This window comes from Raphanus sativus, chromosome 2 (genome assembly GCF_000801105.2).
Source record: "Raphanus sativus cultivar WK10039 chromosome 2, ASM80110v3, whole genome shotgun sequence".
In the NCBI taxonomy this organism is placed as follows: Eukaryota; Viridiplantae; Streptophyta; class Magnoliopsida; order Brassicales; family Brassicaceae; genus Raphanus; species Raphanus sativus.
Genome location: NC_079512.1, coordinates 3,427,235 through 3,450,154, shown reverse-complemented (window position 1 = coordinate 3,450,154; position 22,920 = coordinate 3,427,235). Strand labels below are relative to the sequence as shown.

Here is a 22,920-nt window from a genome sequence, read left to right as displayed (position 1 = left end):
TTTTGTTAATTTTACTAAATAATTTTTTTTAAAAAAAATTCTAATTTATTTTTATAAGACGACTATTTAGCTTTTTAAAAAAAATTGCACACATGATAGCATCCACATCAGCAAAATTAGATACTTGGCAAGTGATGTACCGACTCATATACGATTTCACCAAAAAAGTTATCAAATATATTATTTGAAATTTTCAAAAATTCAGATATGCTTTTGCGCGGCCACATAAATCAGATATGCGATATGTTGGGTATGAAATGACTGTTTTCCTTAAAACTTACGTATATTTTTCTGTGACAGTTGCAAACTATTTTCATACAACTTTCTCATTGAATAATAAAACATAAAAATTGATAAGAATATATTCTCTCCGTTTCATTATAAATATCACATTTACATTTTTCACGGAGATTAAAAAAATTGTATAATAAACTAATATATTCCTATTTGATATATGATTAGTTAAATGAAAATTATTTAAATAAAAATCTATTGGTTATTTAAAATAGTAAAAAATAAATTTAATGTAAAAAATTACATTAAAAATGTAGAACAATATTTATTTTGAAGTAAAATTAAAAAAAATGTAACACTTATTATGAAAGATAGAGTATATTCTTCAAATGGTAAAATATCACAACGAGGCCGAAAGAAATCAACAAATGCAAAAAAACTTTAAACCAAAGATATACTAACAGATCTTACAGGTCGGGTCATAACTATACGCTCCAGATGTCTGCACTGGCACATACTGAATCTGCAGCGCAAGTACATGCCAAAACTATCTTATTTTTATAAAACAGTTGATGAAAAGAAAAAAAGATAAGAACATTTATTTATAAATTCCTCTTAAATCTCCCTGTCTCAGACTGTTTGTCTAGAGAGGCCAAGTAGATTCGCTTTTCCAGCATCCAATAATTGTCATATAGTTTTCTCGAGAAATAAGATTCTTTGGTTTTGTTTCCCAAGAAAATATAATCTTTATTTCATCTCTGCTAATTTCCAGAGCTTGTTCTTTTCTGCTTATAGAGGTAAGGAAATCAAAATATTATTTTTCTTCTCTCCTTAGATATGAATCTTTTGGTTTAAGTGTCTTGAACTTATAGACTTTACATATTGCTATGAATCTTATGGAAATGGTTTTTACTTTTGATGAGATTATCTCTCTGTCTCTAGGCTACTTATAGAACTGCAATAACTTCTTCTCTTCTATCTATATACATAAATAGATCTCTTTTCACAAAATATTGCTTGTCCTAAATTGAGGGTTCTGAGATGATTGATATATAGCTGAAAAGGAGAGTTTTTTTTTCCTTTATGCTACTGGAAAAGTTGGGGATCTTATGTGAAATCAAGAGGTTAAGACAAGGTCAACGGAAGAAGAAGAATTAAGCACTTTTGTTAAATGTGACTTGTCTTGCATGTAGATTCTAATGAGCCCTCTTTTGTTATTGTTTATCTCAGGAACAAGATCAATCAAGATTTGAGCTTAATGGAATCAAGAATGGAAGGAGATATGTATTCCGGATATGGAGAGAGATACCAGATGGATGGCAAAGTACTGCACAGTTTCCAGAAGAGATTTGTTCAGGTTCAATACATTTTGGATCAGAACCGGCTTTTGATCAACGAGATCAATCAGAACCATGCGTCCAAACAAGTAGATCACTTGGGTCGAAATGTTGGTTTGATAAGAGAGCTCAATAACAATATCAGAACTGTGGCAAGTCTATATGGTGAACTCTCTCATTCTTTCGCCAGATCGGTTGATGCTTCATCAGAAGGAGAATCCACTGGGACCTTGAAATCTAACGGGAAGGCCAACAACCAAAAGAGGTTTAGATCAGGGTAATGTTCTGTAGATTCAATGCTAATTTGAGTGTGGATTTAAGGAATGACTTGTTGTTGTTCAACAAAAAAAAGACATTAATAGTTGTGTATTGCTTCAGTACTGTCTTCAACAACTTGTGTAACTTCTGTTGAAATGAGTTCATGTCTTTAATTCTGAGAATATAAGAAAGTTTATCTTTATTAATCAGACTGATGATGTGCAGAGCCTGTGCTTTCTTTGGTTCTAGATTTGACATGCATACCTTTTGTTGTTGTTGTTGCTGCAACTAAAATATTAGGTATGGACCTTGTTTTTAACTTAAGAAAGACATGAAACTAAGAAAAAGGAAAAAGAACTGAAGTGTACTATAATGTGATCTAACAAAAGAAGGCCATAAAAGAGAATATAAGATGATGATCACTGTTGCCTTTGTGCTTGCATGATCCTTAAAGTCAAAAAGACAACAAAGACGTGTAGTTTTAGCTTTAGTTAGGTCACATTATTCCTCCAAGTTGTTTTAGAACATAAAGCTTCTTTTTTTCCATTCCTTTTCATTTTATTTATTTGGGTTTTTGGACAAGAGAATCCAGACAACCTTTTGGTTCACTTCATGTATTGCACCATTTTTTGTAAATATTAAAATTTATTGGCTCACACCATCTCATTTTCAATCAACTTTCTTGTGGATATCTTATAAAATTACAATAATGTATGGATGTAAATAGCAGGGCCCCCATGTTTTGGTAAAGATCTCATGCTTGCTAACACTCATGCATGATACTTTCTTCCTACAGAAAATAAAAAGAAATCTTAGTCAAAAAAAATAAAAATAAAAACAAATAATTTGAGATATCAAATATGTAGGAATATCTTTTCTCCAGCAACAGATGTTTAAAGAAAATGATGATCTCTAATGTTCTGTTCATCTCAGCTTCAAAGCTTTGCTTCTTTCCACTATGTCTTTGCATCACTTTCATTAACTGTCCTTCCCAATTAGAACAGCCTCTGCTCCATGTGAAACCTGACAGAATTAAAAGCCTCATAAGTAACAATGCTTCTTTGTATTGGAAGCAGCATCAATACAACTTGTTACTTCTTTACCTACTCAGAAGAAATACAAAAAAAATGTTTAGCAATCCTGTTGGGGAGACCACACTCAGAGCTTTCAACACATATACGAGCAGCGTCTTCCTTGCTTATGTTTCCTTTGGCTGCAGCAACCTGCTTCATTCATAAACATGTAGTTGAAACCAAGAGGTGAAGTTCCAACATATATTTGGTATGATCAATTATTAGATGACTTTACCGCTGCTTTCTAAAACAGACAACTGAAGCTTCATTAAACCTACAAAGTTGCAAGAGAAAGCTAATAATTGTCTACTAACTGGAACCAAGTAAACTTCATGCAGATGCATGCTTCCAAAGCCTTTCTTTTGTATATCACAAGTGCTTCAAGTTCATTTCACAATCAGTTGCAGTATAATCATCTACACCACATCTCTACATTTAGCTTCTGAGACTTGATTCTAACAATAGAATAATTAAAAGGCCCCCTTGACTGAGGAGATATGAAGTTAGAGAAGTACCGGCCATGTCTGCAACTGCAAAGATAAGGTTTCTTCCTCTTCACGTTACTACTGTAATATTCTCGACAATTCAATGTAACCCTCTGGAAGAGAAAGAGTGTCTTTAAACCCGGATAAGATTATTATCATTCTTTATTATCTCTCTGCAGGGTGTCCAAAGTCCATACCTACCTTTCATTTTGCAAGTTGCAACCTTATCTCAAACGTTATTATGATGTTATAAGTGGTTCTCATAAAGTTTTGAGTCTTTCTTCATATATTTCCCAGTTGATAATTTTTTTTTGTTTATTTAGTACTTGTTTTCTTCTCTTGTTTTGGTGATAAATGTGTTTCTTTTCATTCTATATTAGCTTACCTAGTGATGATATTATATGATGTAGCTTGTTCTTACTTGAAAAAGGTTTCTTGTTATGGTCTTTTTATGTTGCCTAGTAGTCTCTTAGCACTGATCCATCTCTACTCTAATCCTTACACCATATTGATGGTGTAAGAGGATCTAGAGACAGTGCTTACATTAAAAGTGGAGTTTAATAGTCTCTCTGAACTCTCTATGACAAAGTTCTTGGGAGTTCGGAAGCTCCTTACATTGTTTCACAGTCACACATGTTTGTCCATAGCCATTGATTCTCTGTTTTGTCTTACAAAAAAAAAAGAACAAGCACTTCCATCTCAAATCTATCCGTACACTAGATTTGATAGTGTAAGAGGATTCATGGACAGTGCTTACATTGAAAGTGGAGTTTAATAGTCTCTCTGAACTCTCTATGTCCACGTTCTTGGGAGTTCGGAAGCTCCTTACAATTTTCCACTTGACACATGTCGTCCTTTATCATTTGATTTGTCTCTTTTAAAAACAAGCACTTCTATCTCAACTACTTAAAGCTTTCCTACTAGTTTCCTAAAATAGCTAGCACATTATGTTCAATTCCACATTTAGATTTCAGTCTAAGATCCACATATTAGGTTAATAACTGGGTATAGGTTGATTATAGCACATTGATGGTGACTTGGTTGTCATAGCATTTGATTTACTCTTCCTCATCCAAACACATTCAATGCTAAGTATTGGAGTAAGTCTCTTTTGACCTAGTAAAGATCTTGGCATGTTTATGGACCGAAAAAATAATTATTTTGATGCTATTGCTTTTATCTCTTGATGGGCCGGGGTTTGAGTTTAGTCTTTGACAAGCCATTGTTGCAAGAGAAACAGGTCCACAATGAGGTCTGAAGGATCAAAGACATAAGCTAGCAAAAGTGATTTATGAACAACTTAACAAATGGACTAACAGAAATACCCACGTACCTAACCTACATACTCCATGAAAAGTTCATTTCATTTACCAAACTATGAGACGTCGCGTAGTTCTAGTCTAGATGTATCAGACGACATGGTGTTTTTGCACACGTGACAAAAAAGGAGATTACTGACGTTGCAATATCGGATAAAAGCTTTATAAACTCATAAAGCTATAATACTGATTCCTAGGTCATTCCTGTTTTGGATATCAGGATGTGTGTTTGAGTTCGATTAATCAATTTTCTATAGGTACTCTGGTTAGAACTGTTGTTGAGGACTAAAGAGAGATGTTTGAAGTCAGTGCTCAGACAAGGATAACACTCTTTTCTTCAACAGCTCAGATTAGCTACACGAAGGTATCCCGTGCTGCTGGGTCGGATATGTATACTGCATCAGATGCTTCTCACAGACTATAGGCTACCTTCCTGCCCAAGTATTACCTTTCTCGGCTGTCCCAAATACAAGAATGTTCTCAAGGTTTGGTTCTCACCACTATTTTACATGTTGAGCCACTTTTGCTTAAACGCCTATGTTAGTTTAGCTTTACTAATGCTCTGTACATGTGTTTCTTTGCTAGTGAATGCAATCATTGTATATCATTTCTCTATTAGTTACAAGGAGCGGTTAGCTAGGGCCATATGTGCGGTGCATATGTCTTTACCTCGTGGAATCACTTATTGTGTACTTGCAAACTTTCTAATTAGACTACTCAGCTATCGATTCAGGTTTATTGCACTCTCACATGCCTTCTACTCTTCCAGATGCCAGCATCCAGTGTTCTAATGGTAACAAAATGTTTGATGAGGATCAATCTAATACGGCTGAACCATGCTCAAACGCAGCAGCTAGTCCAAAAGAAACTGCATTGCCTGCTGCTGATGCTCCTAAACCTGATTTTTCTTTAAGGCACTGAAAGAAACATTCAGGGCAACGTTTGGGCGTGAGACGGCTGTTAAGGACATGACTTGGCTGAAAAGGAGGATTGCAGTGGGACTTATTAATTCATGTGACGTACCAACTACTAACCATGACAATTAAAGATAACAAGCTAAGAGAAGTCCAATGATGTGATATAAGGGTGATGATGTAAGAGCAACTAGCCTGAAAGATGCACCTTCTCTAGAACTGATTATGTCAATGAACATTCAAATGCTTCTCTCAGTGTCAACCATTATTGCGCAATTGAAGAGAGGGCTGGGTTTGAAATTGAGGTTCCATATATATATTTCTCATGTCTGGAGAAGCCGTCCAAGAGAGAACACTATGGCTCATATGGTATTTTATCGTGGTTACTCATTCTTCTCAATATGGCATATATGGACAAAAAGATTTGTATATGTTCTTCTCGGCCGTTAGTTAGCTTTGCTTTGAAGTTGGAAAGTGATCAAAGATAATGAGAAATGTAGGCATATCATTGCAGTTGCTTGGTAGCAAAAGCTAGTGCAGGAGAGAGTAACCTGTTAAACAGTGAGGTTGATAGTAGATATGGTCAAGAGTTTGATATTTTAGAAGAATTTGGTGTTGCAAATATGATACAGTTTCTCGTTGCATTCTTGGTTTTGCAAATGCAGTTTGCTACAATCAAAACAGCAACAAGGAGGATATTCTCACTGAGGTTGACCAAGACATGGAGCCAGATGACATGGAGTCATCGGTAAATAGCTCGGATGACAATAGTAACACTGGCGCGCCAAATATGGAGCTGGGAAGTGGTCCGAGTAGGTAGTTACAACTTATATATTTCTCTTTGACATGATCCTATCAGAACAGGCCTTGTTTATGATCATCTTTTTTTTTTTGCTAAGAGTTCTTCAAATAGCATGGCACCTCTCTCGAATTCTTTTATTTTGTTACTGCATTTTTATTTGCCAACAAAATGTGCTTCGTTGTGGTTGTTGTGTTTCCAACTTTCCAGGGAATGTTGGACTTTCCGATGTAGTAGTTTCCAAGTATGAAGTCTTTCACACGTATCTGAACTATGTGTTCATGACTTGTGGATACCAACGACAGTGTCCGAAATTGATGACATCCTATCTTCATTTGTCATTCATTACTTCCTTGCAAATGTCCCAACCAGATGTTAATATGTGATCTCTAATCAAACTCGGTCAAGTTCTGGTTCAGGGAGACCTGCTGGTGTTTCACCGGTTTGGGGTCAACCATTTTACATACTTTCTATTAAAAAAAATGATTTCTTTTACAGTCTTGCATACTTGCTTCTACTCTAGAACATGTCACATAAATACGGCGGGACCAAATAATTAATATGATTACTAGATTTCTTATGTCCTATTGGGACATGAATATTCTACGTACCAGCATACGACACCTTTGTGTTCTTCCGGTGGATATTCAAAATTTAAAAACATCTTTTCGTTCATTAAATACTGGAACTGTGAATTTTAAAACAATAAACACGATATAAAGTTTTTTAAAATTGATTACTATATCTTTCTCCCCCTAATATTTTGTCGCATTAAAACCCTACACGCCCATATGAAAATTTAAAATATTTCAGAACGTAAAACCACAATAATTCAATTAGCTTTGTAATAAATTAATATAATTTGGAACTCATTGCATTTAATAATTTTTGAATGAAATTGGCGCATTGATATGTGCTTTTTCTCTCAGCCGTGTTGGGCAGCACGTTAAAATGGACCACCACGTTTGATTAGTGTTAAAATCCAATTGACCGGTTTTAATTAGGTTGTGGGACTCCTCTTTGTGGGTCCTACTCCCTCCTTCCACGTTTCTATTTTTAGCCGTTAGATTCAAAATGATGAGAAGATGATTCATGTTGAAAAAGTCAATCAAACCAACGGACACGATCTGTTGGGTGAACTAATCAATATTAAGGTCGTTCGACCACGACATCGCAGCAGCTAGTCCAAGTCATGTGCCATTTTTCCACAAACTTAGAGTTAGTTTTGGTTTCAATCTAGTTATCCACATGATTTGTTTTTCTTAACGATTCTTGTGTTTTAGTTGACGTGATTTTCGGAATTACTTTCTAAGATGGGACCCAACAGTAATAAAAGGAAACACACGGTCCATAAGAGTGAGTGAAAATAGTAAAAAGTGGTCAATACCGTGTGCAGGGATAAAGAAAGTACACAAAACTCGGAAAAGGCCAAAAGAATCATGGACGTGGACCGGTTCCATTCCTGACTACCCTTCGAACCAAAGTAAACTTGAAAGCTTTTCTGAAGAAAAAACCTTAAATATTCCCCGTTGACATTATACAAATGAAAACTATAGCACAACAAAGATCAAAAAGAAGATAATATGAAGTGATAAATGTCTGATTTTTTCGGTCCAGATGATTTTAAAAATATAAATTCGAATTTAAATTGGTGTTCACTACATAGAATAAGATACTAATTAAGTAATTAGCATTCGTTATACTTGTTAGCATGCTGATGAGGGTTTAATTATTCAGTTAAATTTACTGTCTTTTTTACAATTACTTACCCAGTTTGTCGACATATATGCTTTATGGATAGTCAACACCAACCACTATAACGTCTCTATCTAAAATACACCTACATGTATTTATATAATCGAAGTAAAATACACGTAGGGGGCCAAATATACATAAATCTATGAATATGAAACTTGTCATTGCACAATTTCGATCTCTATGTGTATCTGTGTGAAGTAACAAAGATATAAATATCTGGTTGGTTAGAAGAATGTATACCTACATTGTTATTTAATTCATGTAATATGAAATAAATTTACATATTTTGTTTTTTTCCATCACGTCTTTTTCCCCCTTGCAAGTAGAAAGATAATATACACTATAAGAATGCGTCACGTATGATGTATCCAGTTTTTATCCGATTCACTCCAGATAGTATTATCTTTTCTTTGCTATTCGAAAATATCTAGATCCTTTTTCGGTCAAAGTCAAAATATCTCGACCCTTGCTAATATATTTTGTATAGGCATCTTAATGATCTGTGTTCGTTTGGTTATCGTGTTATCATTCATATTCAAACATTGTAGAGTGCATGTTTTGGAAGAGTTGCGTTTTCTTTCGGTAACTTTGTACGTTTCATGTTAATATGAATGCAACCAAATTAAGCCACCTCACATTAAATTAGTTTAAAGAATAGATAATATTTGAAAACATTTTATTTCATATTAAGTAATCCAATTTCTGGTTTTTTGAATACGAGATTCAAGACCCAAGCTTGTATCTCACTAGACCAAAGACCACAATATTTAATACAGTATTAGTTTCGTTGCAGCAATTAATTTGTAATTGCTTAAGATATATAATATGATATATGATAACATTTTATTATTTATACCTTTTATATATAATAAGTAATAAACCAGATTTAAGACTTCAGTAACATTAAGATATTTTTCTATGAATAAAAAGAAAATTACATAGTTTTATGCGAAGATCTGATTTTAAAGAAAAGAAATACAGAGCGGATTGGTTCAACGACTCTACCTGAAAGTTTGGTTTCATTGCAGAAGTGAAAAAGGTTGTGTGTGTTTTGACAACGTCACCACCATCTCTCCTGATTTTCTGAACCCAGAGATACCTTTCCTTTTTCATCAAATCATAGACCTACAACATATACCTTTTTCTTGTCGGGACAAAACAAGTATGTGTATATCGTATTTTTGGGTAGGAAAGCGGTATTTACTATTTAGAAAACATCCTTTATTTCCAGTTACAAAAAAAAAACATCCTTTATTTCATATCAAACTGTTTATTAAAATACTTAAGTATTTAGTTTTTTTACAAAAAGTAATCTTTATACCTATTTTTACGATATATAATGAATGTGAAATTAGAGTTTTACTTAAATTTTTTCTGAGTCATTGTTTAATATTCTGATATTTATTAGTAAAATTGAATGAATATAATCAATTACATAAAGTCAAATTATATGTTTATCACATTGGTTGTACCATTATATATGTTTATCTTTATCAAAATATATTCTTCATTAACTAAATTGTTTTTTATAACCTTGCTTTATAAATATATAAATATAGATAACTAACTAAATAATAATAAAAGTAAAAAATATTTTTATAATTTTTGAATTATATGTTTTCAAATTTGAACATTTTTATAATTTTTTTTTGATTTTTTTTTATTTTTAAAATTTGAAAATAATTTTTCAAATAATTTTTCAAATAATTTTTCAAATTTTAATTTTTATTATTTATTTACTTTTTAAAATACTAAAATTAAGAATATATATGACTAATATAATTATAAAAAATAATATTAACAAAGTGTAGATTAGATAATTTCTCATGATACATGCTTGTTTTTGAGCAAAATTACTGACTTCACGGCCTTCTAGATACGTTAAATAAAAATGATACTATTATAAAATCATAAAATTTATCTAAACGCGCTTTTGTTAAATATTTTCCTTAACTAAATTACAGCTGTGGCTCATAAATACCTTTATATCTTTCCCCAGATTTTGTATCGACTATTTTTTTAACATCCATAACTCTCAGAAGTTAAAAAAAACTTGCTACTGTTTTTTTGGGTAATTGCATACGTATTACTGATAGTAACGTATCTACCAATTAGGCTATTTTATTAAAATTTTAAAATGTTGTAAATTAAAGTTAATTAAATTATAGTTGAAGAGAGAGATACATAGGAAGAAGCGGACCCGAAAGTACCTGCACTGGTTCAGATTTGCAGTACTGATAGCAAAAAAAAAAAACTCAAAACCGAGTGAAATTTTCGGACATAAAAATCTCTCTCTAAAACCCTTTCTCTGATTTTTTTTTTCTGTTTTAGCTCCAATTTTTCTAAGTCTTCCTGAGAAAACAAGAGAAGAAAAAAGACAGCAAATTGATACAGAGAGAGAGAGAAAGCTGCATTTTTTTAAATATGTATGCTTTGTGCTCATCCTTCTTGATCTGACATTGCCGACAAATCCTAGGCGAATAATCAAGCTTCTTACATTTGGGGGTTTGTCTTCCGATTCTCTACTTCTCCACCTGTCTGATTTCTTTTTCCTGTTGTTCTGGGTTTTCCCATTGTGCTTGACTTGTCAACCAGTTCATGGATCTTTATCTCTTATGTCTTTTTATTACAGCTGTCAATTGTTTTTGCGTGTTCTACCTCAACTCCTCCTTAATAGTTTACCTATCTGAATTTAAGAATCAAATTGAGATTTCAAAAACTCTTTATATTCTCTTGTTTTTCTTTTTCCTGTTCTGTTTCTTTGGTAAATTGTTTTACCTCTATGAATTTTTGTAAATTCATCATCTTTCATAGAAAGTAGACTTTTTTTTTTTTGTTGAACTTAGATTATTTTCATTTGTTTTCCCTATTAGAGGTAAGGCTCTATAAATATTATTTTTACATTAAAAAAAAAATATATGTCCGAAATTCGAGCTAATTCCGTTTATAGCTTTCTTGGTGCTTGTGTTAGTTTTAGTCCACTCTGCCTTTTCCAAAGTCTTTATCTCTCAAAAATATCAAAATTTTGATTAAAAAAAATCTTATAATGTGTTTGTTTGGTTTCATATTTGTACAGGTTTATTTCAAAACCAACATGAAGCACTAATCTAATTCTTAAGAAACTAGAGTACTAGATCCTGTTCTGTTCTCTCGAGTAATAACAATGGCTCGAGGTAGAATCAGATCAAAGCTGAGACTAAGCCACCTCTACACATTCGGATGCCTTAGACCAACTACACTCGAAGAAGACCAAGACCCTCCACACCCACTCCACGGTCCAGGCTTCAGCCGCACAGTGTTCTGCAACCAGCCTCACATGCACAAAAAGAAGCCTTTAAAATACCGTTCCAACTACGTCTCCACCACACGCTACAACCTCATAACCTTCTTCCCCAAGTCTCTCTACGAACAGTTCCACCGCGCCGCCAACCTCTACTTCCTGGTGGCCGCCATCCTCTCCGTCTTCCCTCTCTCCCCTTTCAACAAATGGAGCATGATCGCCCCCTTGGTCTTCGTCGTGGGCCTCAGCATGATGAAAGAGGCCCTCGAAGACTGGCGTCGGTTCATGCAGGACGTCAAGATTAACGCAAGAAAAACAAACGTGCGTAAAAGCGATGCCCCGTTCCGTTCTAGGAAGTGGAAGAACGTCAGGGTCGGGGACGTGGTGAGAGTTGAGAAGGACGAGTTCTTCCCAGCTGACCTGCTCCTCCTGTCCTCGAGCTATCCGGACGGGATCTGCTACGTCGAAACGATGAATCTCGACGGAGAGACAAACTTGAAAGTGAAGAGATCTTTGGAAGCGACGATGGCACTAGACGACGATGAGTCCTTCGAGGACTTTATGGCGACGATACGGTGCGAAGACCCGAACCCGAGTCTCTACACGTTCGTCGGGAACATAGAGCATCGCCGCCAGACGTTTCCTCTGGACCCGAGTCAGTTACTGTTACGAGACTCCAAGCTTAGGAACACAGCTTACGTCTACGGAGTCGTGGTATTCACAGGGCACGACACTAAAGTCATGCAGAACTCAACGAAGTCACCGTCGAAAAGAAGCAGGATCGAGAGGACGATGGACTACATCATCTACACGCTCCTCGTCCTACTCATCTTGATCTCTTGCGTCTCCTCGTCTGGTTTCGCCTGGGAGACGGAGTTCCATATGCCGAAGATGTGGTACTTGAGACCAGACGCTCCTGAGGATCTAACCAATCCTATAAGCCCCGTATACGCCGGGGTGGTCCATCTCATCACCGCTCTATTGCTTTACGGATACTTGATACCGATCTCTCTTTACGTATCTATAGAAGTTGTCAAAGTCTGGCAGGCGAGTTTCATCAACAAGGACTTGCGGATGTACGACGATGAGAGCGGCGTCCCTGCGCAAGCAAGGACGTCGAATCTCAACGAGGAGCTTGGTCAGGTTCATACCATCCTCTCTGACAAGACGGGGACGTTGACGTGTAACCAGATGGATTTCTTGAAATGCTCTATCGCTGGTACTTCTTACGGTGTTCGTTCTAGCGAGGTGGAGCTCGCTGCTGCGAAGCAGATGGCTGTTGATCTTGAAGAGCATGGAGAGATATCAAGTGCTGCTACTACTCCTCAGTGTCAGACCAAAGTGTATGGCACTTGGGATAGTAGCCGGACGCATGAGATTGAGATCGAAAGTGGTGGAGATGGTAACAATACTAGAGCTCCTCCTCCTATAAAGGGATTTGGGTTTGAGGATAACAGACTCATGAATGGGAACTGGTTGAGAGAATCACAACCAAACGATGTGTTGCAGTTCTTCCGGGTGTTAGCTATTTGTCACACAGCTATCCCTGAGCTGGATGAGGAGAGTGGTAAGTACACTTATGAAGCGGAGTCGCCTGATGAAGCTTCTTTTCTCGCTGCTGCTAGAGAGTTTGGTTTTGAGTTCTGTAAGAGAACTCAGTCAAGTGTGTTTATCCGTGAGAGGTTCTCTTCTTCAGGGCAAATAGTAGAGAGGTTAGTGAAGTGTGTTATAACCTTTTTTGATCATCATTTTGGGCTCTACTAAGTAACATATACAATGCAGGGAGTATAAGGTTCTGAACTTGTTGGACTTCACAAGCAAAAGAAAGAGAATGTCAGTAGTTGTAAGGGATGAGGAAGGGCAGATTCTGCTACTATGCAAAGGAGCTGACAGGTTAGCATCCAAACCGAAACAAGTTTAAGCATAAGACAAGACATGTGTTTAATGTTCTTTTTATGTTTCCTGTGTGTTTGCAGCATCATCTTTGAACGGTTGGCAAAGAATGGGAAGACATACTTGGGACCAACTACAAAACATTTAACTGAATATGGAGAAGCTGGTCTCCGTACACTTGCGCTTGCTTACAGAAAGCTTGATGAGGAAGAATATTCAGCTTGGAACACTGAGTTTCAAAAGGCAAAAACTTCAATAGGATCTGATAGAGACGAGTTGCTTGAGACAGGAGCTGATATGATTGAAAAAGATCTTATTCTTATAGGTGCTACTGCTGTGGAGGACAAACTCCAGAAAGGGGTATGTATTATTATTACACAGACACACTAAGTTCATGTCTTATCTTGCATATCTAACCTGAGTCTCTTTCATTTGGATGTAGGTCCCTCAATGTATAGATAAACTTGCTCAAGCTGGCCTCAAGTTATGGGTTTTAACTGGGGATAAAATGGAAACAGCCATCAACATTGGGTTAGTATCATCTCTCATTTTATCTGTTATCTTCTTTTTATACAGTGATTTTTTATTAACAGTTTACCGTTTATGAACTGCAGATTTGCATGTAGTTTACTTAGGCAAGGGATGAGACAGATATGCATAACATCAATAAATCCAGATGGAGGATCCCAAGATTCTAAAAGGGTATACTAAAACATTCAATGACAAGTCCCTTCAGCTACAGTTTTTGAAGCTAACTTTTATCTCTAAATGTTGATGTGTCAGGCTGTGAAAGAGAACATATTGAACCAACTCACTAAAGCTGTGCAAATGGTGAAGCTAGAGAAGGATCCACATGCTGCGTTTGCTTTGATCATTGATGGGAAAACACTAACTTATGCATTGGAGGATGATATGAAGTATCAGTTCTTGGCTTTGGCTGTTGACTGTGCATCAGTCATATGCTGCCGCGTGTCTCCCAAGCAAAAGGCTTTGGTGACAAGGCTGGTTAAAGAGGGAACTGGCAAAACCACATTGGCAATAGGTGATGGTGCAAACGATGTTGGGATGATTCAAGAAGCTGACATTGGTGTAGGAATCAGTGGCGTTGAAGGCATGCAGGCTGTTATGGCTAGTGACTTTTCCATTGCGCAGTTCCGGTTTTTGGAAAGATTACTTGTCGTCCATGGACATTGGTGTTACAAAAGGATAGCTCAAATGGTAATAACTAGTTCTTGTGGCCATTTTGATTACCTTTTGCAATGTAGTTTTGCTTCTAACATTGTGTTGTTGATGCACATCCAGATATGCTATTTCTTCTACAAGAACATAGCGTTTGGTCTCACTCTCTTCTACTTTGAGGCTTTCACCGGATTTTCAGGACAGTCAGTGTACAATGACTACTACTTGTTGCTCTTCAATGTTGTCCTTACCTCATTGCCAGTGATTGCTCTTGGAGTCTTTGAACAAGATGTTTCCTCTGAGATCTGCTTACAAGTAAGCTTTAATAATCATCCTTCAAGAAGTTGAATCTCTGCTCATTAACTTTTCTTGCTTGTGATTGTGCTTGTGTAGTTCCCAGCTTTATACCAACAGGGCACAAAGAACCTCTTCTTTGATTGGTCAAGAATACTTGGATGGATGTGCAACGGCGTCTACTCATCGCTTGTCATATTCTTCCTAAACATAGGAATCATCTACTCTCAGGCCTTCAGAGCAGGTGGCCAAACAGCTGACATGGACGCTGTCGGCACAACCATGTTCACTTGCATAATATGGGCAGTCAATGTTCAAATAGCACTAACCATGTCTCATTTCACTTGGATCCAACACGTTTTGATCTGGGGAAGCATTGGGTTATGGTATCTCTTTGTAGCACTCTATGGGATGATGCCATCAAGCCTCTCTGGAAACGTTTACAGGATTCTTGAAGAGGTTCTTGCACCTGCACCCATCTACTGGATGGCTACCTTGCTGGTCACGGTAACTGCGGTTCTTCCTTACGTTACTCACATAGCTTACCAGAGATTCTTGCATCCGATGGATCATCATATCATCCAAGAGATCAAGTACTACAAGAGAGATGTGGAGGATGCGAGGTTGTGGACCAGAGAGCGTACAAAGGCACGAGAGGAGACAAAGATTGGTTTCACAGCTAGAGTTGATGCGAAGATCAGACATCTAAGGACGAAACTGAGCAAGAAGCAGTCGAATCTATCTCATTGTTCAGCTCAAGATGCAATGACACCTAGATCATTGTAGCATGTATAGGTTTCTTCAAATTCTCTGATGCGTCAAGACTTTGGAAATGGTTCTTGATGCTGTTTCTCTCTTTGTGGAGAGGTTTTAGGAGTGAGATCGATGTAAAGAGTAGTTGCTGATGTTTTTTTTTTAATTGCTTGGTTCTCATTTTTTTAACATGCTTTTGTTTCCTTTGTACAAAACTTAGGTTTTGTGGATATGCTTACTTAGGACACAGAATGCTAAAGCCTAATTTTATTTCGCGTTTATACAGTTATTATTTTTATCAGCCTAAAGTAGCTGATTGATGTTACTTTGGACACTTTGTGTTACTTATACTTCGGATACTTCCTTTGTGTATTTTCTTCTGTTCCTCTCTTCAGGATCAATTTATTTTGCATATATACTGTTAATATTTTCTAAAACACAAGTATGAAATTTTTTTTCTTTTGAATTACCTGGCGGTCCTGAGGTATTCCAATCCTATATAGAAAACCTCAAACTAGTTCATAAAGAAAAAATGCAGTCCATACATAAATTTTCTTTCTAGATATTTAAATAGATCGAAAGCAAAAAATCGTATTCAGAGAAGACCATATTTATAAGTACAATTGTTGTTTTGTTAATAAGATTTATATTATTAGATAGGTATGAGAATAAAATTTAGATCCTGTATGAATTCGATTATATATAATTTGTATATACAAATAAAAACTGAATTTAAACTCAAATTATTTGTATATACAAATTATATTAGAATATTTGCGTCAAATATGATACTTGAAAAATATTCTCAAATATTTTAAAATATTTGTTAGAATAGTTTTATAGTAATATATATAAATTACAATTTTAACTCAAATATATTAGATAAACTGATTTTTTTTTAAAGAATTTTAAATTTTTTCACTTCAAAAAACCCTTTGTACAACCTAATGTAGCTTTGTACAGAAATAAAAAAAACTCTACAAAATTTTGATGACTAAATCATCTTCTTCCAAACCATGTTTCCATGGCCTTCTCATAGTTATTCCCTCATAGTTATTCCCTGCTCTCTTTCTCAAAGATGAGATCCTATTTCGAATGAGTTTTCTCAAAAGGATGATAGGACAAGCGGATGATTGAGGAGGTTCTCCCACACGACGTCTATTTCTCTCACGCCATATAGCATAGGCAGTTGCTTGGAAACAGTATCGAAAAAGAAAGATGGAAAGTTTGTCGGGGAGACTCACCACCAATCTTTGCAATAACTGATTCCAAAGAGAAGAGACTCCTCTATCTGCCAGATCTTCAATGTTCCCCGCCACAGTTCACCCGCAAAGGAACACTCAAAAAATAAATGGTCTCTTGTCTCGAAAGCAGAGTTGCATAAATAGCAAGTAGAAACAGACTGGGAATAAAAATTTGGACCATTTTTCGATTTGTGCGTATCATCTTTGCACAGTAGTCATGCTAATCTTCTATGTATCGTTCCAATTTTATCGGATGTCTCCAAAGGGACTAGAGAAACTATTAATCAATACTTTTCAAGTAATTTAAGAATTCTAAATATTTAGATACAATCGAATATTAAAAACTAAATCCAAACCAAAACTAAAAGTTTGTATTCTATCAGTGAATATCAAACCTATTCAAATTAGGAGCAAAACTATAAAAATAATCTGAGGATACCAAAATTTTTAGAACTGAAACATCCAATTAGAACCCTATGGGTTAGGTAATGAAAATCATTAAGTTGTTGCGTGTTTGTTGCACTTTACAGTGGATGTGGTGGTTAGTAGTACCTCAAATTTGAGAGCTATTACGGGCCGACATGGACCAATAGTACGGCCCATTTAAAGTATCCAACAACTCCACGATAAATAAGATTCGCATTTTTTTTCTTTCTGGGATAATTATATTCGCCGTGTGGTGTGGTAGAGAGATGTCGCCGACGACGACGCTCTTTAGCCGGAAGTCAATCGGAATCTACCGCTACTCCAATCTTCAATCCGCTTGATTCTCTTCCGCTCTGACTATATCTTTATACTCCTCAAGTACTCTAATCTCTTCTGGTGGTGGCTAGTAGTTAAAGAGGTAGTTCTAGGGTTTGGATTTGATGGAGCCGAGAGTGGGGAACAAGTTTCGGCTGGGAAGGAAGATCGGAAGTGGATCATTCGGAGAGATCTATCTCGGTATGCCCCCCTTACTTTACTTGCTTGTTTTTGAATCGAGCTCTGTTTAATTGAGTATTGGTGTGTTGTGTAGGTACTGATATACAGACTAATGAAGAAGTTGCCATTAAACTTGTAAGTAAATTCGTTTTACACATAGACTTCTTCTTCTTTTTCTCTACTCTGTTGAAGTAGATCGATGATTCAAGTATATAGAACCTAGTTGTTTTGGGGAATGTTAGGTCCTTTGATTACTTAATTGGTACTATTTAATAAAGAATTGAGCTATCTCGGAAATTAGGAATGAAAGTTACGGTTTTTTTTATGGCACATATGTGTGTGTGTCAATTCTTATTGTTATTACTTGGTCTTTCTTAGCTTTGTAGATTCTAGTTTTAACGTGTTTAAAATATAGACAGTTCCAAGTTCTCTATGGTGTTTAAAAGTTCCAAGCTTTGAATGTTTACGAACTACAATCTTCAGTTTATAGCATGATTAAGAAACTATTTAATCAGTGTTAAATAAAGCAAAAGCTGAACATTACTGTTAGAATCATGGGAGGTATATACTGTGTTTAGACGGACAAGATACTTTAATAGGCTAAGACACAGCTATAAGGCAGTTACTGCTTTTTTTGTTGGAACTGAGAGTTAGTAGTATTTATTGATTCTTGGGAAGATAGTGTAGTTAATGCTGAATAAGCTCTTAAGAGCCCACGACAACACTACATGCAACGGGTGGGCCCAACCCTGTTGAAAACTTTGAAATGTTCTGTTATGTGGTCTAAAGATGGAGAATTATGAGGCTGACAGCTACCATGTTATTGTACTGAAATTTGGTTGTATGTTATAAATTTACTTTTTTTTTCTGTTACTTGTTTGCGCTGTTTCCTACTGCCAAGTATTGAAGTATGCTATCAATTAATTCCTCATGTTTTGTTTTCATGTTTCTTTGTTGTTCTGAAATTTTACACATTTGACTGTTGTGTTTGCTATATATGTTTTGATGGCATGCTTTTTTTTCCTTCTTTCAGGAAAATGTGAAAACTAAGCATCCTCAGTTGCTGTATGAATCAAAATTATATAAAGTATTACAAGGAGGAAGTAAGGACCTAGTTTTTGTTTTACTTACTTACATTTGCAGTTTGTGGTTTCTTCTTCTTCTTTTTTGTAATTCAAGAGAGGTTGCTTTCGTTTCGTTGATTTCAGCCGGCGTTCCAAACATTAAATGGTATGGTGTTGAAGGGGAATATAACGTCCTCGTGATAGACTTGTTGGGGCCTAGCCTCGAAGATCTATTCAATTTCTGCAGTAGGAAACTCTCACTAAAGACTGTACTAATGCTTGCAGATCAAATGGTAGGATCCATTCATTTACCTGAAAGTAGTTTTCCCACGTTGAATAAGGATATTGCCTAAATACTCTGGGCATATTTTTTACCCTTGTCAGATCAATCGCATTGAATTTGTTCATCAGAGGTCATTTCTACACCGGGACATCAAGCCTGACAACTTTCTGATGGGTCTCGGCAGGCGCGCGAATCAGGTAGTTGTTGAAAAGGGTTGTTTGTGGGCTTTGTTTATTCTCCTCATGTTTTAACGAAATGTTGGCCGAGTACAGGTATACGTTATCGACTTTGGTCTGGCAAAGAAGTATAGAGACTCAAATCATCAACACATTCCGTACAGGTTAGCCACAGCACCGTGACCTTCCCTGTTACTTATGTGCGCGACTATAAGAAATTAAGAATAATGGGTTTGAGCCAGTGCTAGCGTTTACTTTAAGTTTCTACTAGCCTGTTTGTCTGATTTGAGGTTCTTCTACTGTATGTTTACTGTAGATTTTTGCTCTATCTACTATCTAGAAAATGGGCATAATTTTCCTTGTTTCTGAGTATAACAATCGCTTCATTTTTGTTTTGGTGTGTATAAATGTTTAGAGACAAACAAGAGTTTTTGTAGGTGTTCTTTCAGTTGGAACAAGGTCTTGATCCCGTTTTAGTAGCTTTATAGCATCTTTCTCTGTTTATCCCATTTTGTGTGAAGCTGGATTAGTATATGAGAAAATCGTTTTGATGAATTGCTAGGATTAGTAACACTTTCGATTATTGCAGTATATGATGTATCAGCTTAGCAACTAAAATCCTGATATCTTCTGTATCTCAGGGAAAACAAAAACTTGACTGGAACTGCTAGATACGCTAGCATGAACACTCACCTTGGCATTGGTATACCAGTTCATTTAGCTTCTAACTTAATAATTATTTAATAACGTAATTCTGAATTGCAATGACCGTTTGTATCACAGAACAAAGCCGTAGAGATGATTTGGAGTCACTTGGATTTGTCCTCATGTACTTCTTAAAAGGAAGGTGTGTACCATTGGGATGTTGCTATTGGTTTCTAATAGGGTGGCCTTTTACTAACTTCCACAACTGAATGCAGTCTTCCTTGGCAAGGACTGAAAGCTGGTAATAAGAAGCAAAAGTATGAGAGAATTAGTGAAAAGAAAGTATCAACATCTATTGAGGTATAGTTATCACCCAAGGCCTGTGTTGGTGATTACCTGTGGTCTAATACTGATGATGAAGTGTTCTTTTCTGATTTTAGTCTCTGTGCCGAGGATATCCATCTGAATTTGCTTCTTACTTCCATTATTGCCGTTCCTTGAGATTCGACGATAAGCCAGACTATGCCTACCTGAAACGGCTTTTCCGAGACCTGTTTATTCGCGAAGGTATGTTGCCCTCGTCACTTTTTGTTAATTATAGTCTGCCAAATAAAGATAAGTTGAACCAGTCAAGTAACATGTTGTGTCCTCCTCCTCTGCTCATCATATATTAGGCTTCCAGTTTGATTATGTATTTGATTGGACTATCTTGAAGTATCAGCAATCACAGATTTCTACTCCTCCCCGTTCCAACGTAAGAATCATGCTTTCTTTTTTCGGATTTCATCTTTCTACTTAATTTCAGCTGATGTACATAGCCTTTTTTTACAGGTCCCCGGAGTTGGGCAAAGCTCTGGCCTTCCCCCTACTATAACTAGTGCTGAGAGGCCATCAGGTTGGTCCATCTATTTGGATGGTTGAGTAGTTTCTTCTATGTGTGGTTTAGGCATTTAAGTACGATCCTCGGTTCTACAGGAATATGACACTATTAGATATGTTCTTTGGTTCCACTGCAGGTGGCGAGGAAGCTAGAACTTCTGGCTGGCCAGCAGGAAACAACCCTAGGCGAATTTCTGGACAAATTTTTAATTCAGGCAACTTAGCTAAACAAAAAGCACCAGTTTCAAGTGATCCTGCAATATCTAAAGATGTAATGGTGAGTACAGAAGGTTCTGTAAGTCGGTTGTATTCACAAGAATTTTGGCAGCTGAACCTGAGTTTGTTTTGTTTTGTGGCAGTTGTCATCTAGCTCTAGCTTTCTCCGCGCAACTGGGTCATCAAGACGTGCTGCTGTCTCCAGTAGTCGCGAGGCTGCAGTTCCTGGAACTGATTCAGAGCCATCAAACCCTCAAATCATTGAAGCTGGATCAAGCTCCAACCCAAAGACCCATGGTGGTCGAAACTCACCTATCGTCTCATCTGAGAAGAAGATAGCATCATCATCATCTCCGTCAAGGGGAAATACTTCAGTCATGAAGAAGAACTATGAGTCCAATCTGAAAGGGATCGAGAGTCTGCACTTTTAGTCGCTGGGTATTACTGACCAGTGAATGATCTTAAACCCGGCCGGGACCAGTGTAAATTTAAAGACAAAGAAAGCCTTTGTTAGACCACCCTCCCCCATGTTTTACAGGGAGGGAAGACTTTGCTTGTGCTTGTAAGCAACTCTCAAAATAACAAAAAGATAAAGAAAAGACTCTGAAGAAGTGATTCCAGAGGAATACAAACTCAAAGAGGGTGAGATCAAGGAGTCAATTTTAGTCCTCATTTGATTGTTTTCTATACTCTCGTGTATGTCTTTTGGTACTGAGAATTTAAATCTTTTATTACTCAAAGGGATTTGAAGTGTTAGCACATCTATGCTGGTATTGCGAGGGTAAATGGTCATTTTTGCTGGTAAATGGGTAAAACAAGATGCAACTATAATTGTTGTACGTAAGCAATAATTGTACTGTTTTGTCATAAAGCGGACATGCGAGTTGCGTCTGTCATATGTCAAGTTGCACCCCGAGAGGACATGAGAGTTGCATGTTATGTCATCCTTGATGTGCATGAAAGTGTATAATGTTTCCCTTTCATGAATGAAGTATATCCTAACCAATCTCAGTTCTACTAACTTGAATCTCTTGTTGTTACCATAGCATTGAGGTTACTAACGGATTAACAAGGAGAAGGAAACAAGAGAAAATTTGTTGTTGGATTGTGTTATAAGACTTGAGAACCGATATAAAGAAACGACAACATATTTAATAAGTGCCTTGTCTTGTCTGTCGCTCTCGCTCTTACTTAAAACATAAAATTTTGCGTTATTAAGATAAACTCCTGATAAAAAAAAAAAGATAAACTCCCGAAATCACACTCTTATCAAAATCAGATATCTACTCTTTACTTATGCTGAATATCTCTATATCAGAAGAACAGATCACCACAAACCATTGACAGCATTTGAACAAGTCTCTTTGAACCACTTGAAGTAATTTCTAATAGATCCCTTCACTTTCCCTTCAACACAGTAAACGTTATAAGCAGCCACTCTCTTCTTCCTCTGAAGATCTGCCTCCTTTAACCCTTTCTTCACCTTACTAATGCTTCTCTTCGATTTACTGTTTGGATTGTCTCTCACCGGTGTTGGGTTCTTGTGTGGACTATAAGTTGACGTGCTATAAGATCTCAGCATCACCGGAAGCTGCTGGTATGTTGGGCTTGGTGCTTCTTCTGCTTCTGGTGTTCCACCGTTAGCTAAGCAATGGTACTTGTAGGCCATACTGCTGCTTCTCATCTCTTCTCTGCATGACCTGGATCTGAACATCTTCACTTGCAACAACCTCGAGAAACTGGCTCTGCTTTTAGGAAGAAATAAAAAGGAGAAATGCTTTCTTCTTCTTTTTTTTGTCTTGTAATAACACTTTTGGCTTATGGGAATATATAGAAGGGAGACCAGGTATATTATATTCATATACTAATCATCTGATTAGTTAATCCAATGGGTTTTGGTACATTGGTCCAGATGA

At 36.3% G+C, this 22,920-nt stretch overlaps 4 protein-coding genes, 1 long non-coding RNA gene and 1 other non-coding gene across 10 annotated transcripts; 3 read left to right on the top strand and 3 right to left on the bottom strand.

Moving 5' to 3' along the window:
- The first annotated feature begins 764 nt into the window (after positions 1-764).
- LOC108839863 (protein ELF4-LIKE 2) lies at positions 765-2,038 on the top strand. 2 transcript variants are annotated; one of them, XM_018612641.2, is made up of 2 exons: positions 765-1,031; positions 1,465-2,038. In XM_018612641.2, exon 2 carries the CDS (start codon positions 1,493-1,495, stop codon positions 1,850-1,852), a length of 360 nt encoding a protein of 119 aa, XP_018468143.2. In that variant the 5' UTR covers positions 765-1,031; positions 1,465-1,492; the 3' UTR covers positions 1,853-2,038. The 2 variants fall into 2 exon arrangements, with proteins under 2 accessions (XP_018468143.2, XP_018468144.2); XM_018612642.2 differs by lacking the exon at positions 765-1,031 and adding an exon at positions 1,041-1,369.
- Positions 2,039-2,170: 132 nt separating this feature from the next.
- LOC108841236 (uncharacterized) lies at positions 2,171-3,841 on the bottom strand. Of its 2 annotated transcripts, XR_001948082.2 has the most exons (4): positions 3,418-3,841; positions 3,138-3,176; positions 2,933-3,052; positions 2,171-2,852 (listed from the first exon to the last, which is right to left on the bottom strand). It is a non-coding gene; the product is annotated as an uncharacterized LOC108841236 (long non-coding RNA). The 2 variants fall into 2 exon arrangements; XR_008938883.1 differs by lacking the exon at positions 3,418-3,841 and having other exon boundaries at positions 3,138-3,395.
- Positions 3,842-10,408: 6,567 nt separating this feature from the next.
- Positions 10,409-15,948, top strand: LOC108842607 (probable phospholipid-transporting ATPase 5). 3 transcript variants are annotated; one of them, XM_018615581.2, is made up of 9 exons: positions 10,409-10,682; positions 11,254-13,169; positions 13,240-13,350; positions 13,434-13,710; positions 13,793-13,881; positions 13,965-14,052; positions 14,134-14,568; positions 14,653-14,844; positions 14,923-15,948. In XM_018615581.2, exons 2-9 carry the CDS (start codon positions 11,341-11,343, stop codon positions 15,607-15,609), a joined length of 3,708 nt encoding a protein of 1,235 aa, XP_018471083.2. In that variant the 5' UTR covers positions 10,409-10,682; positions 11,254-11,340; the 3' UTR covers positions 15,610-15,948. The 3 variants fall into 3 exon arrangements, with proteins under 3 accessions (XP_018471083.2, XP_056851053.1, XP_056851051.1); XM_056995073.1 differs by lacking the exon at positions 10,409-10,682 and adding an exon at positions 10,714-10,941; XM_056995071.1 differs by lacking the exon at positions 10,409-10,682 and adding an exon at positions 11,029-11,052.
- A 1,038-nt stretch (positions 15,949-16,986) lies between these two features.
- On the bottom strand, positions 16,987-17,089 carry LOC130508922 (U6 spliceosomal RNA). The gene has a single exon (XR_008943106.1). It is a non-coding gene; the product is annotated as a U6 spliceosomal RNA (small nuclear RNA).
- A 372-nt stretch (positions 17,090-17,461) lies between these two features.
- On the top strand, positions 17,462-21,757 carry LOC108843388 (casein kinase 1-like protein 2). Its single transcript, XM_018616579.2, has 14 exons — positions 17,462-17,762; positions 17,836-17,876; positions 18,775-18,844; positions 18,950-19,098; positions 19,190-19,285; positions 19,361-19,428; positions 19,906-19,967; positions 20,048-20,111; positions 20,185-20,269; positions 20,350-20,476; positions 20,584-20,663; positions 20,741-20,804; positions 20,926-21,065; positions 21,148-21,757. Exons 1-14 carry the CDS (start codon positions 17,687-17,689, stop codon positions 21,433-21,435), a joined length of 1,410 nt encoding a protein of 469 aa, XP_018472081.1. The 5' UTR covers positions 17,462-17,686; the 3' UTR covers positions 21,436-21,757.
- Positions 21,758-22,218: 461 nt separating this feature from the next.
- Positions 22,219-22,889, bottom strand: LOC108841366 (uncharacterized). The gene has a single exon (XM_018614129.2). The coding sequence runs from the start codon at positions 22,863-22,865 to the stop codon at positions 22,332-22,334; it is 534 nt and encodes a 177-aa protein (XP_018469631.2). The 5' UTR covers positions 22,866-22,889; the 3' UTR covers positions 22,219-22,331.
- Between the last annotated feature and the right edge of the window lie 31 nt (positions 22,890-22,920).

Bases quoted from the DNA above. Each gene is read 5' to 3' on its own strand.
- LOC108843388 (XM_018616579.2), top strand. From the start codon at position 17,687: ATGGAGCCGAGAGTGGGGAACAAGTTTCGGCTGGGAAGGAAGATCGGA. The intron at 17,877-18,774 runs GTAAGTAAATTC...TCCTTCTTTCAG, and splicing joins AAGAAGTTGCCATTAAACTT to GAAAATGTGAAAACTAAGCA. The intron at 20,805-20,925 runs GTTGGTCCATCT...GTTCCACTGCAG, and splicing joins TAGTGCTGAGAGGCCATCAG to GTGGCGAGGAAGCTAGAACT.
- LOC108841366 (XM_018614129.2), bottom strand. From the start codon at position 22,865: ATGAATATAATATACCTGGTCTCCCTTCTATATATTCCCATAAGCCAA.
- LOC108839863 (XM_018612641.2), top strand. From the start codon at position 1,493: ATGGAATCAAGAATGGAAGGAGATATGTATTCCGGATATGGAGAGAGA.
- LOC108842607 (XM_018615581.2), top strand. From the start codon at position 11,341: ATGGCTCGAGGTAGAATCAGATCAAAGCTGAGACTAAGCCACCTCTAC. The intron at 13,170-13,239 runs GTTAGTGAAGTG...TATACAATGCAG, and splicing joins TCAGGGCAAATAGTAGAGAG to GGAGTATAAGGTTCTGAACT. The intron at 13,711-13,792 runs GTATGTATTATT...ATTTGGATGTAG, and splicing joins AGGACAAACTCCAGAAAGGG to GTCCCTCAATGTATAGATAA.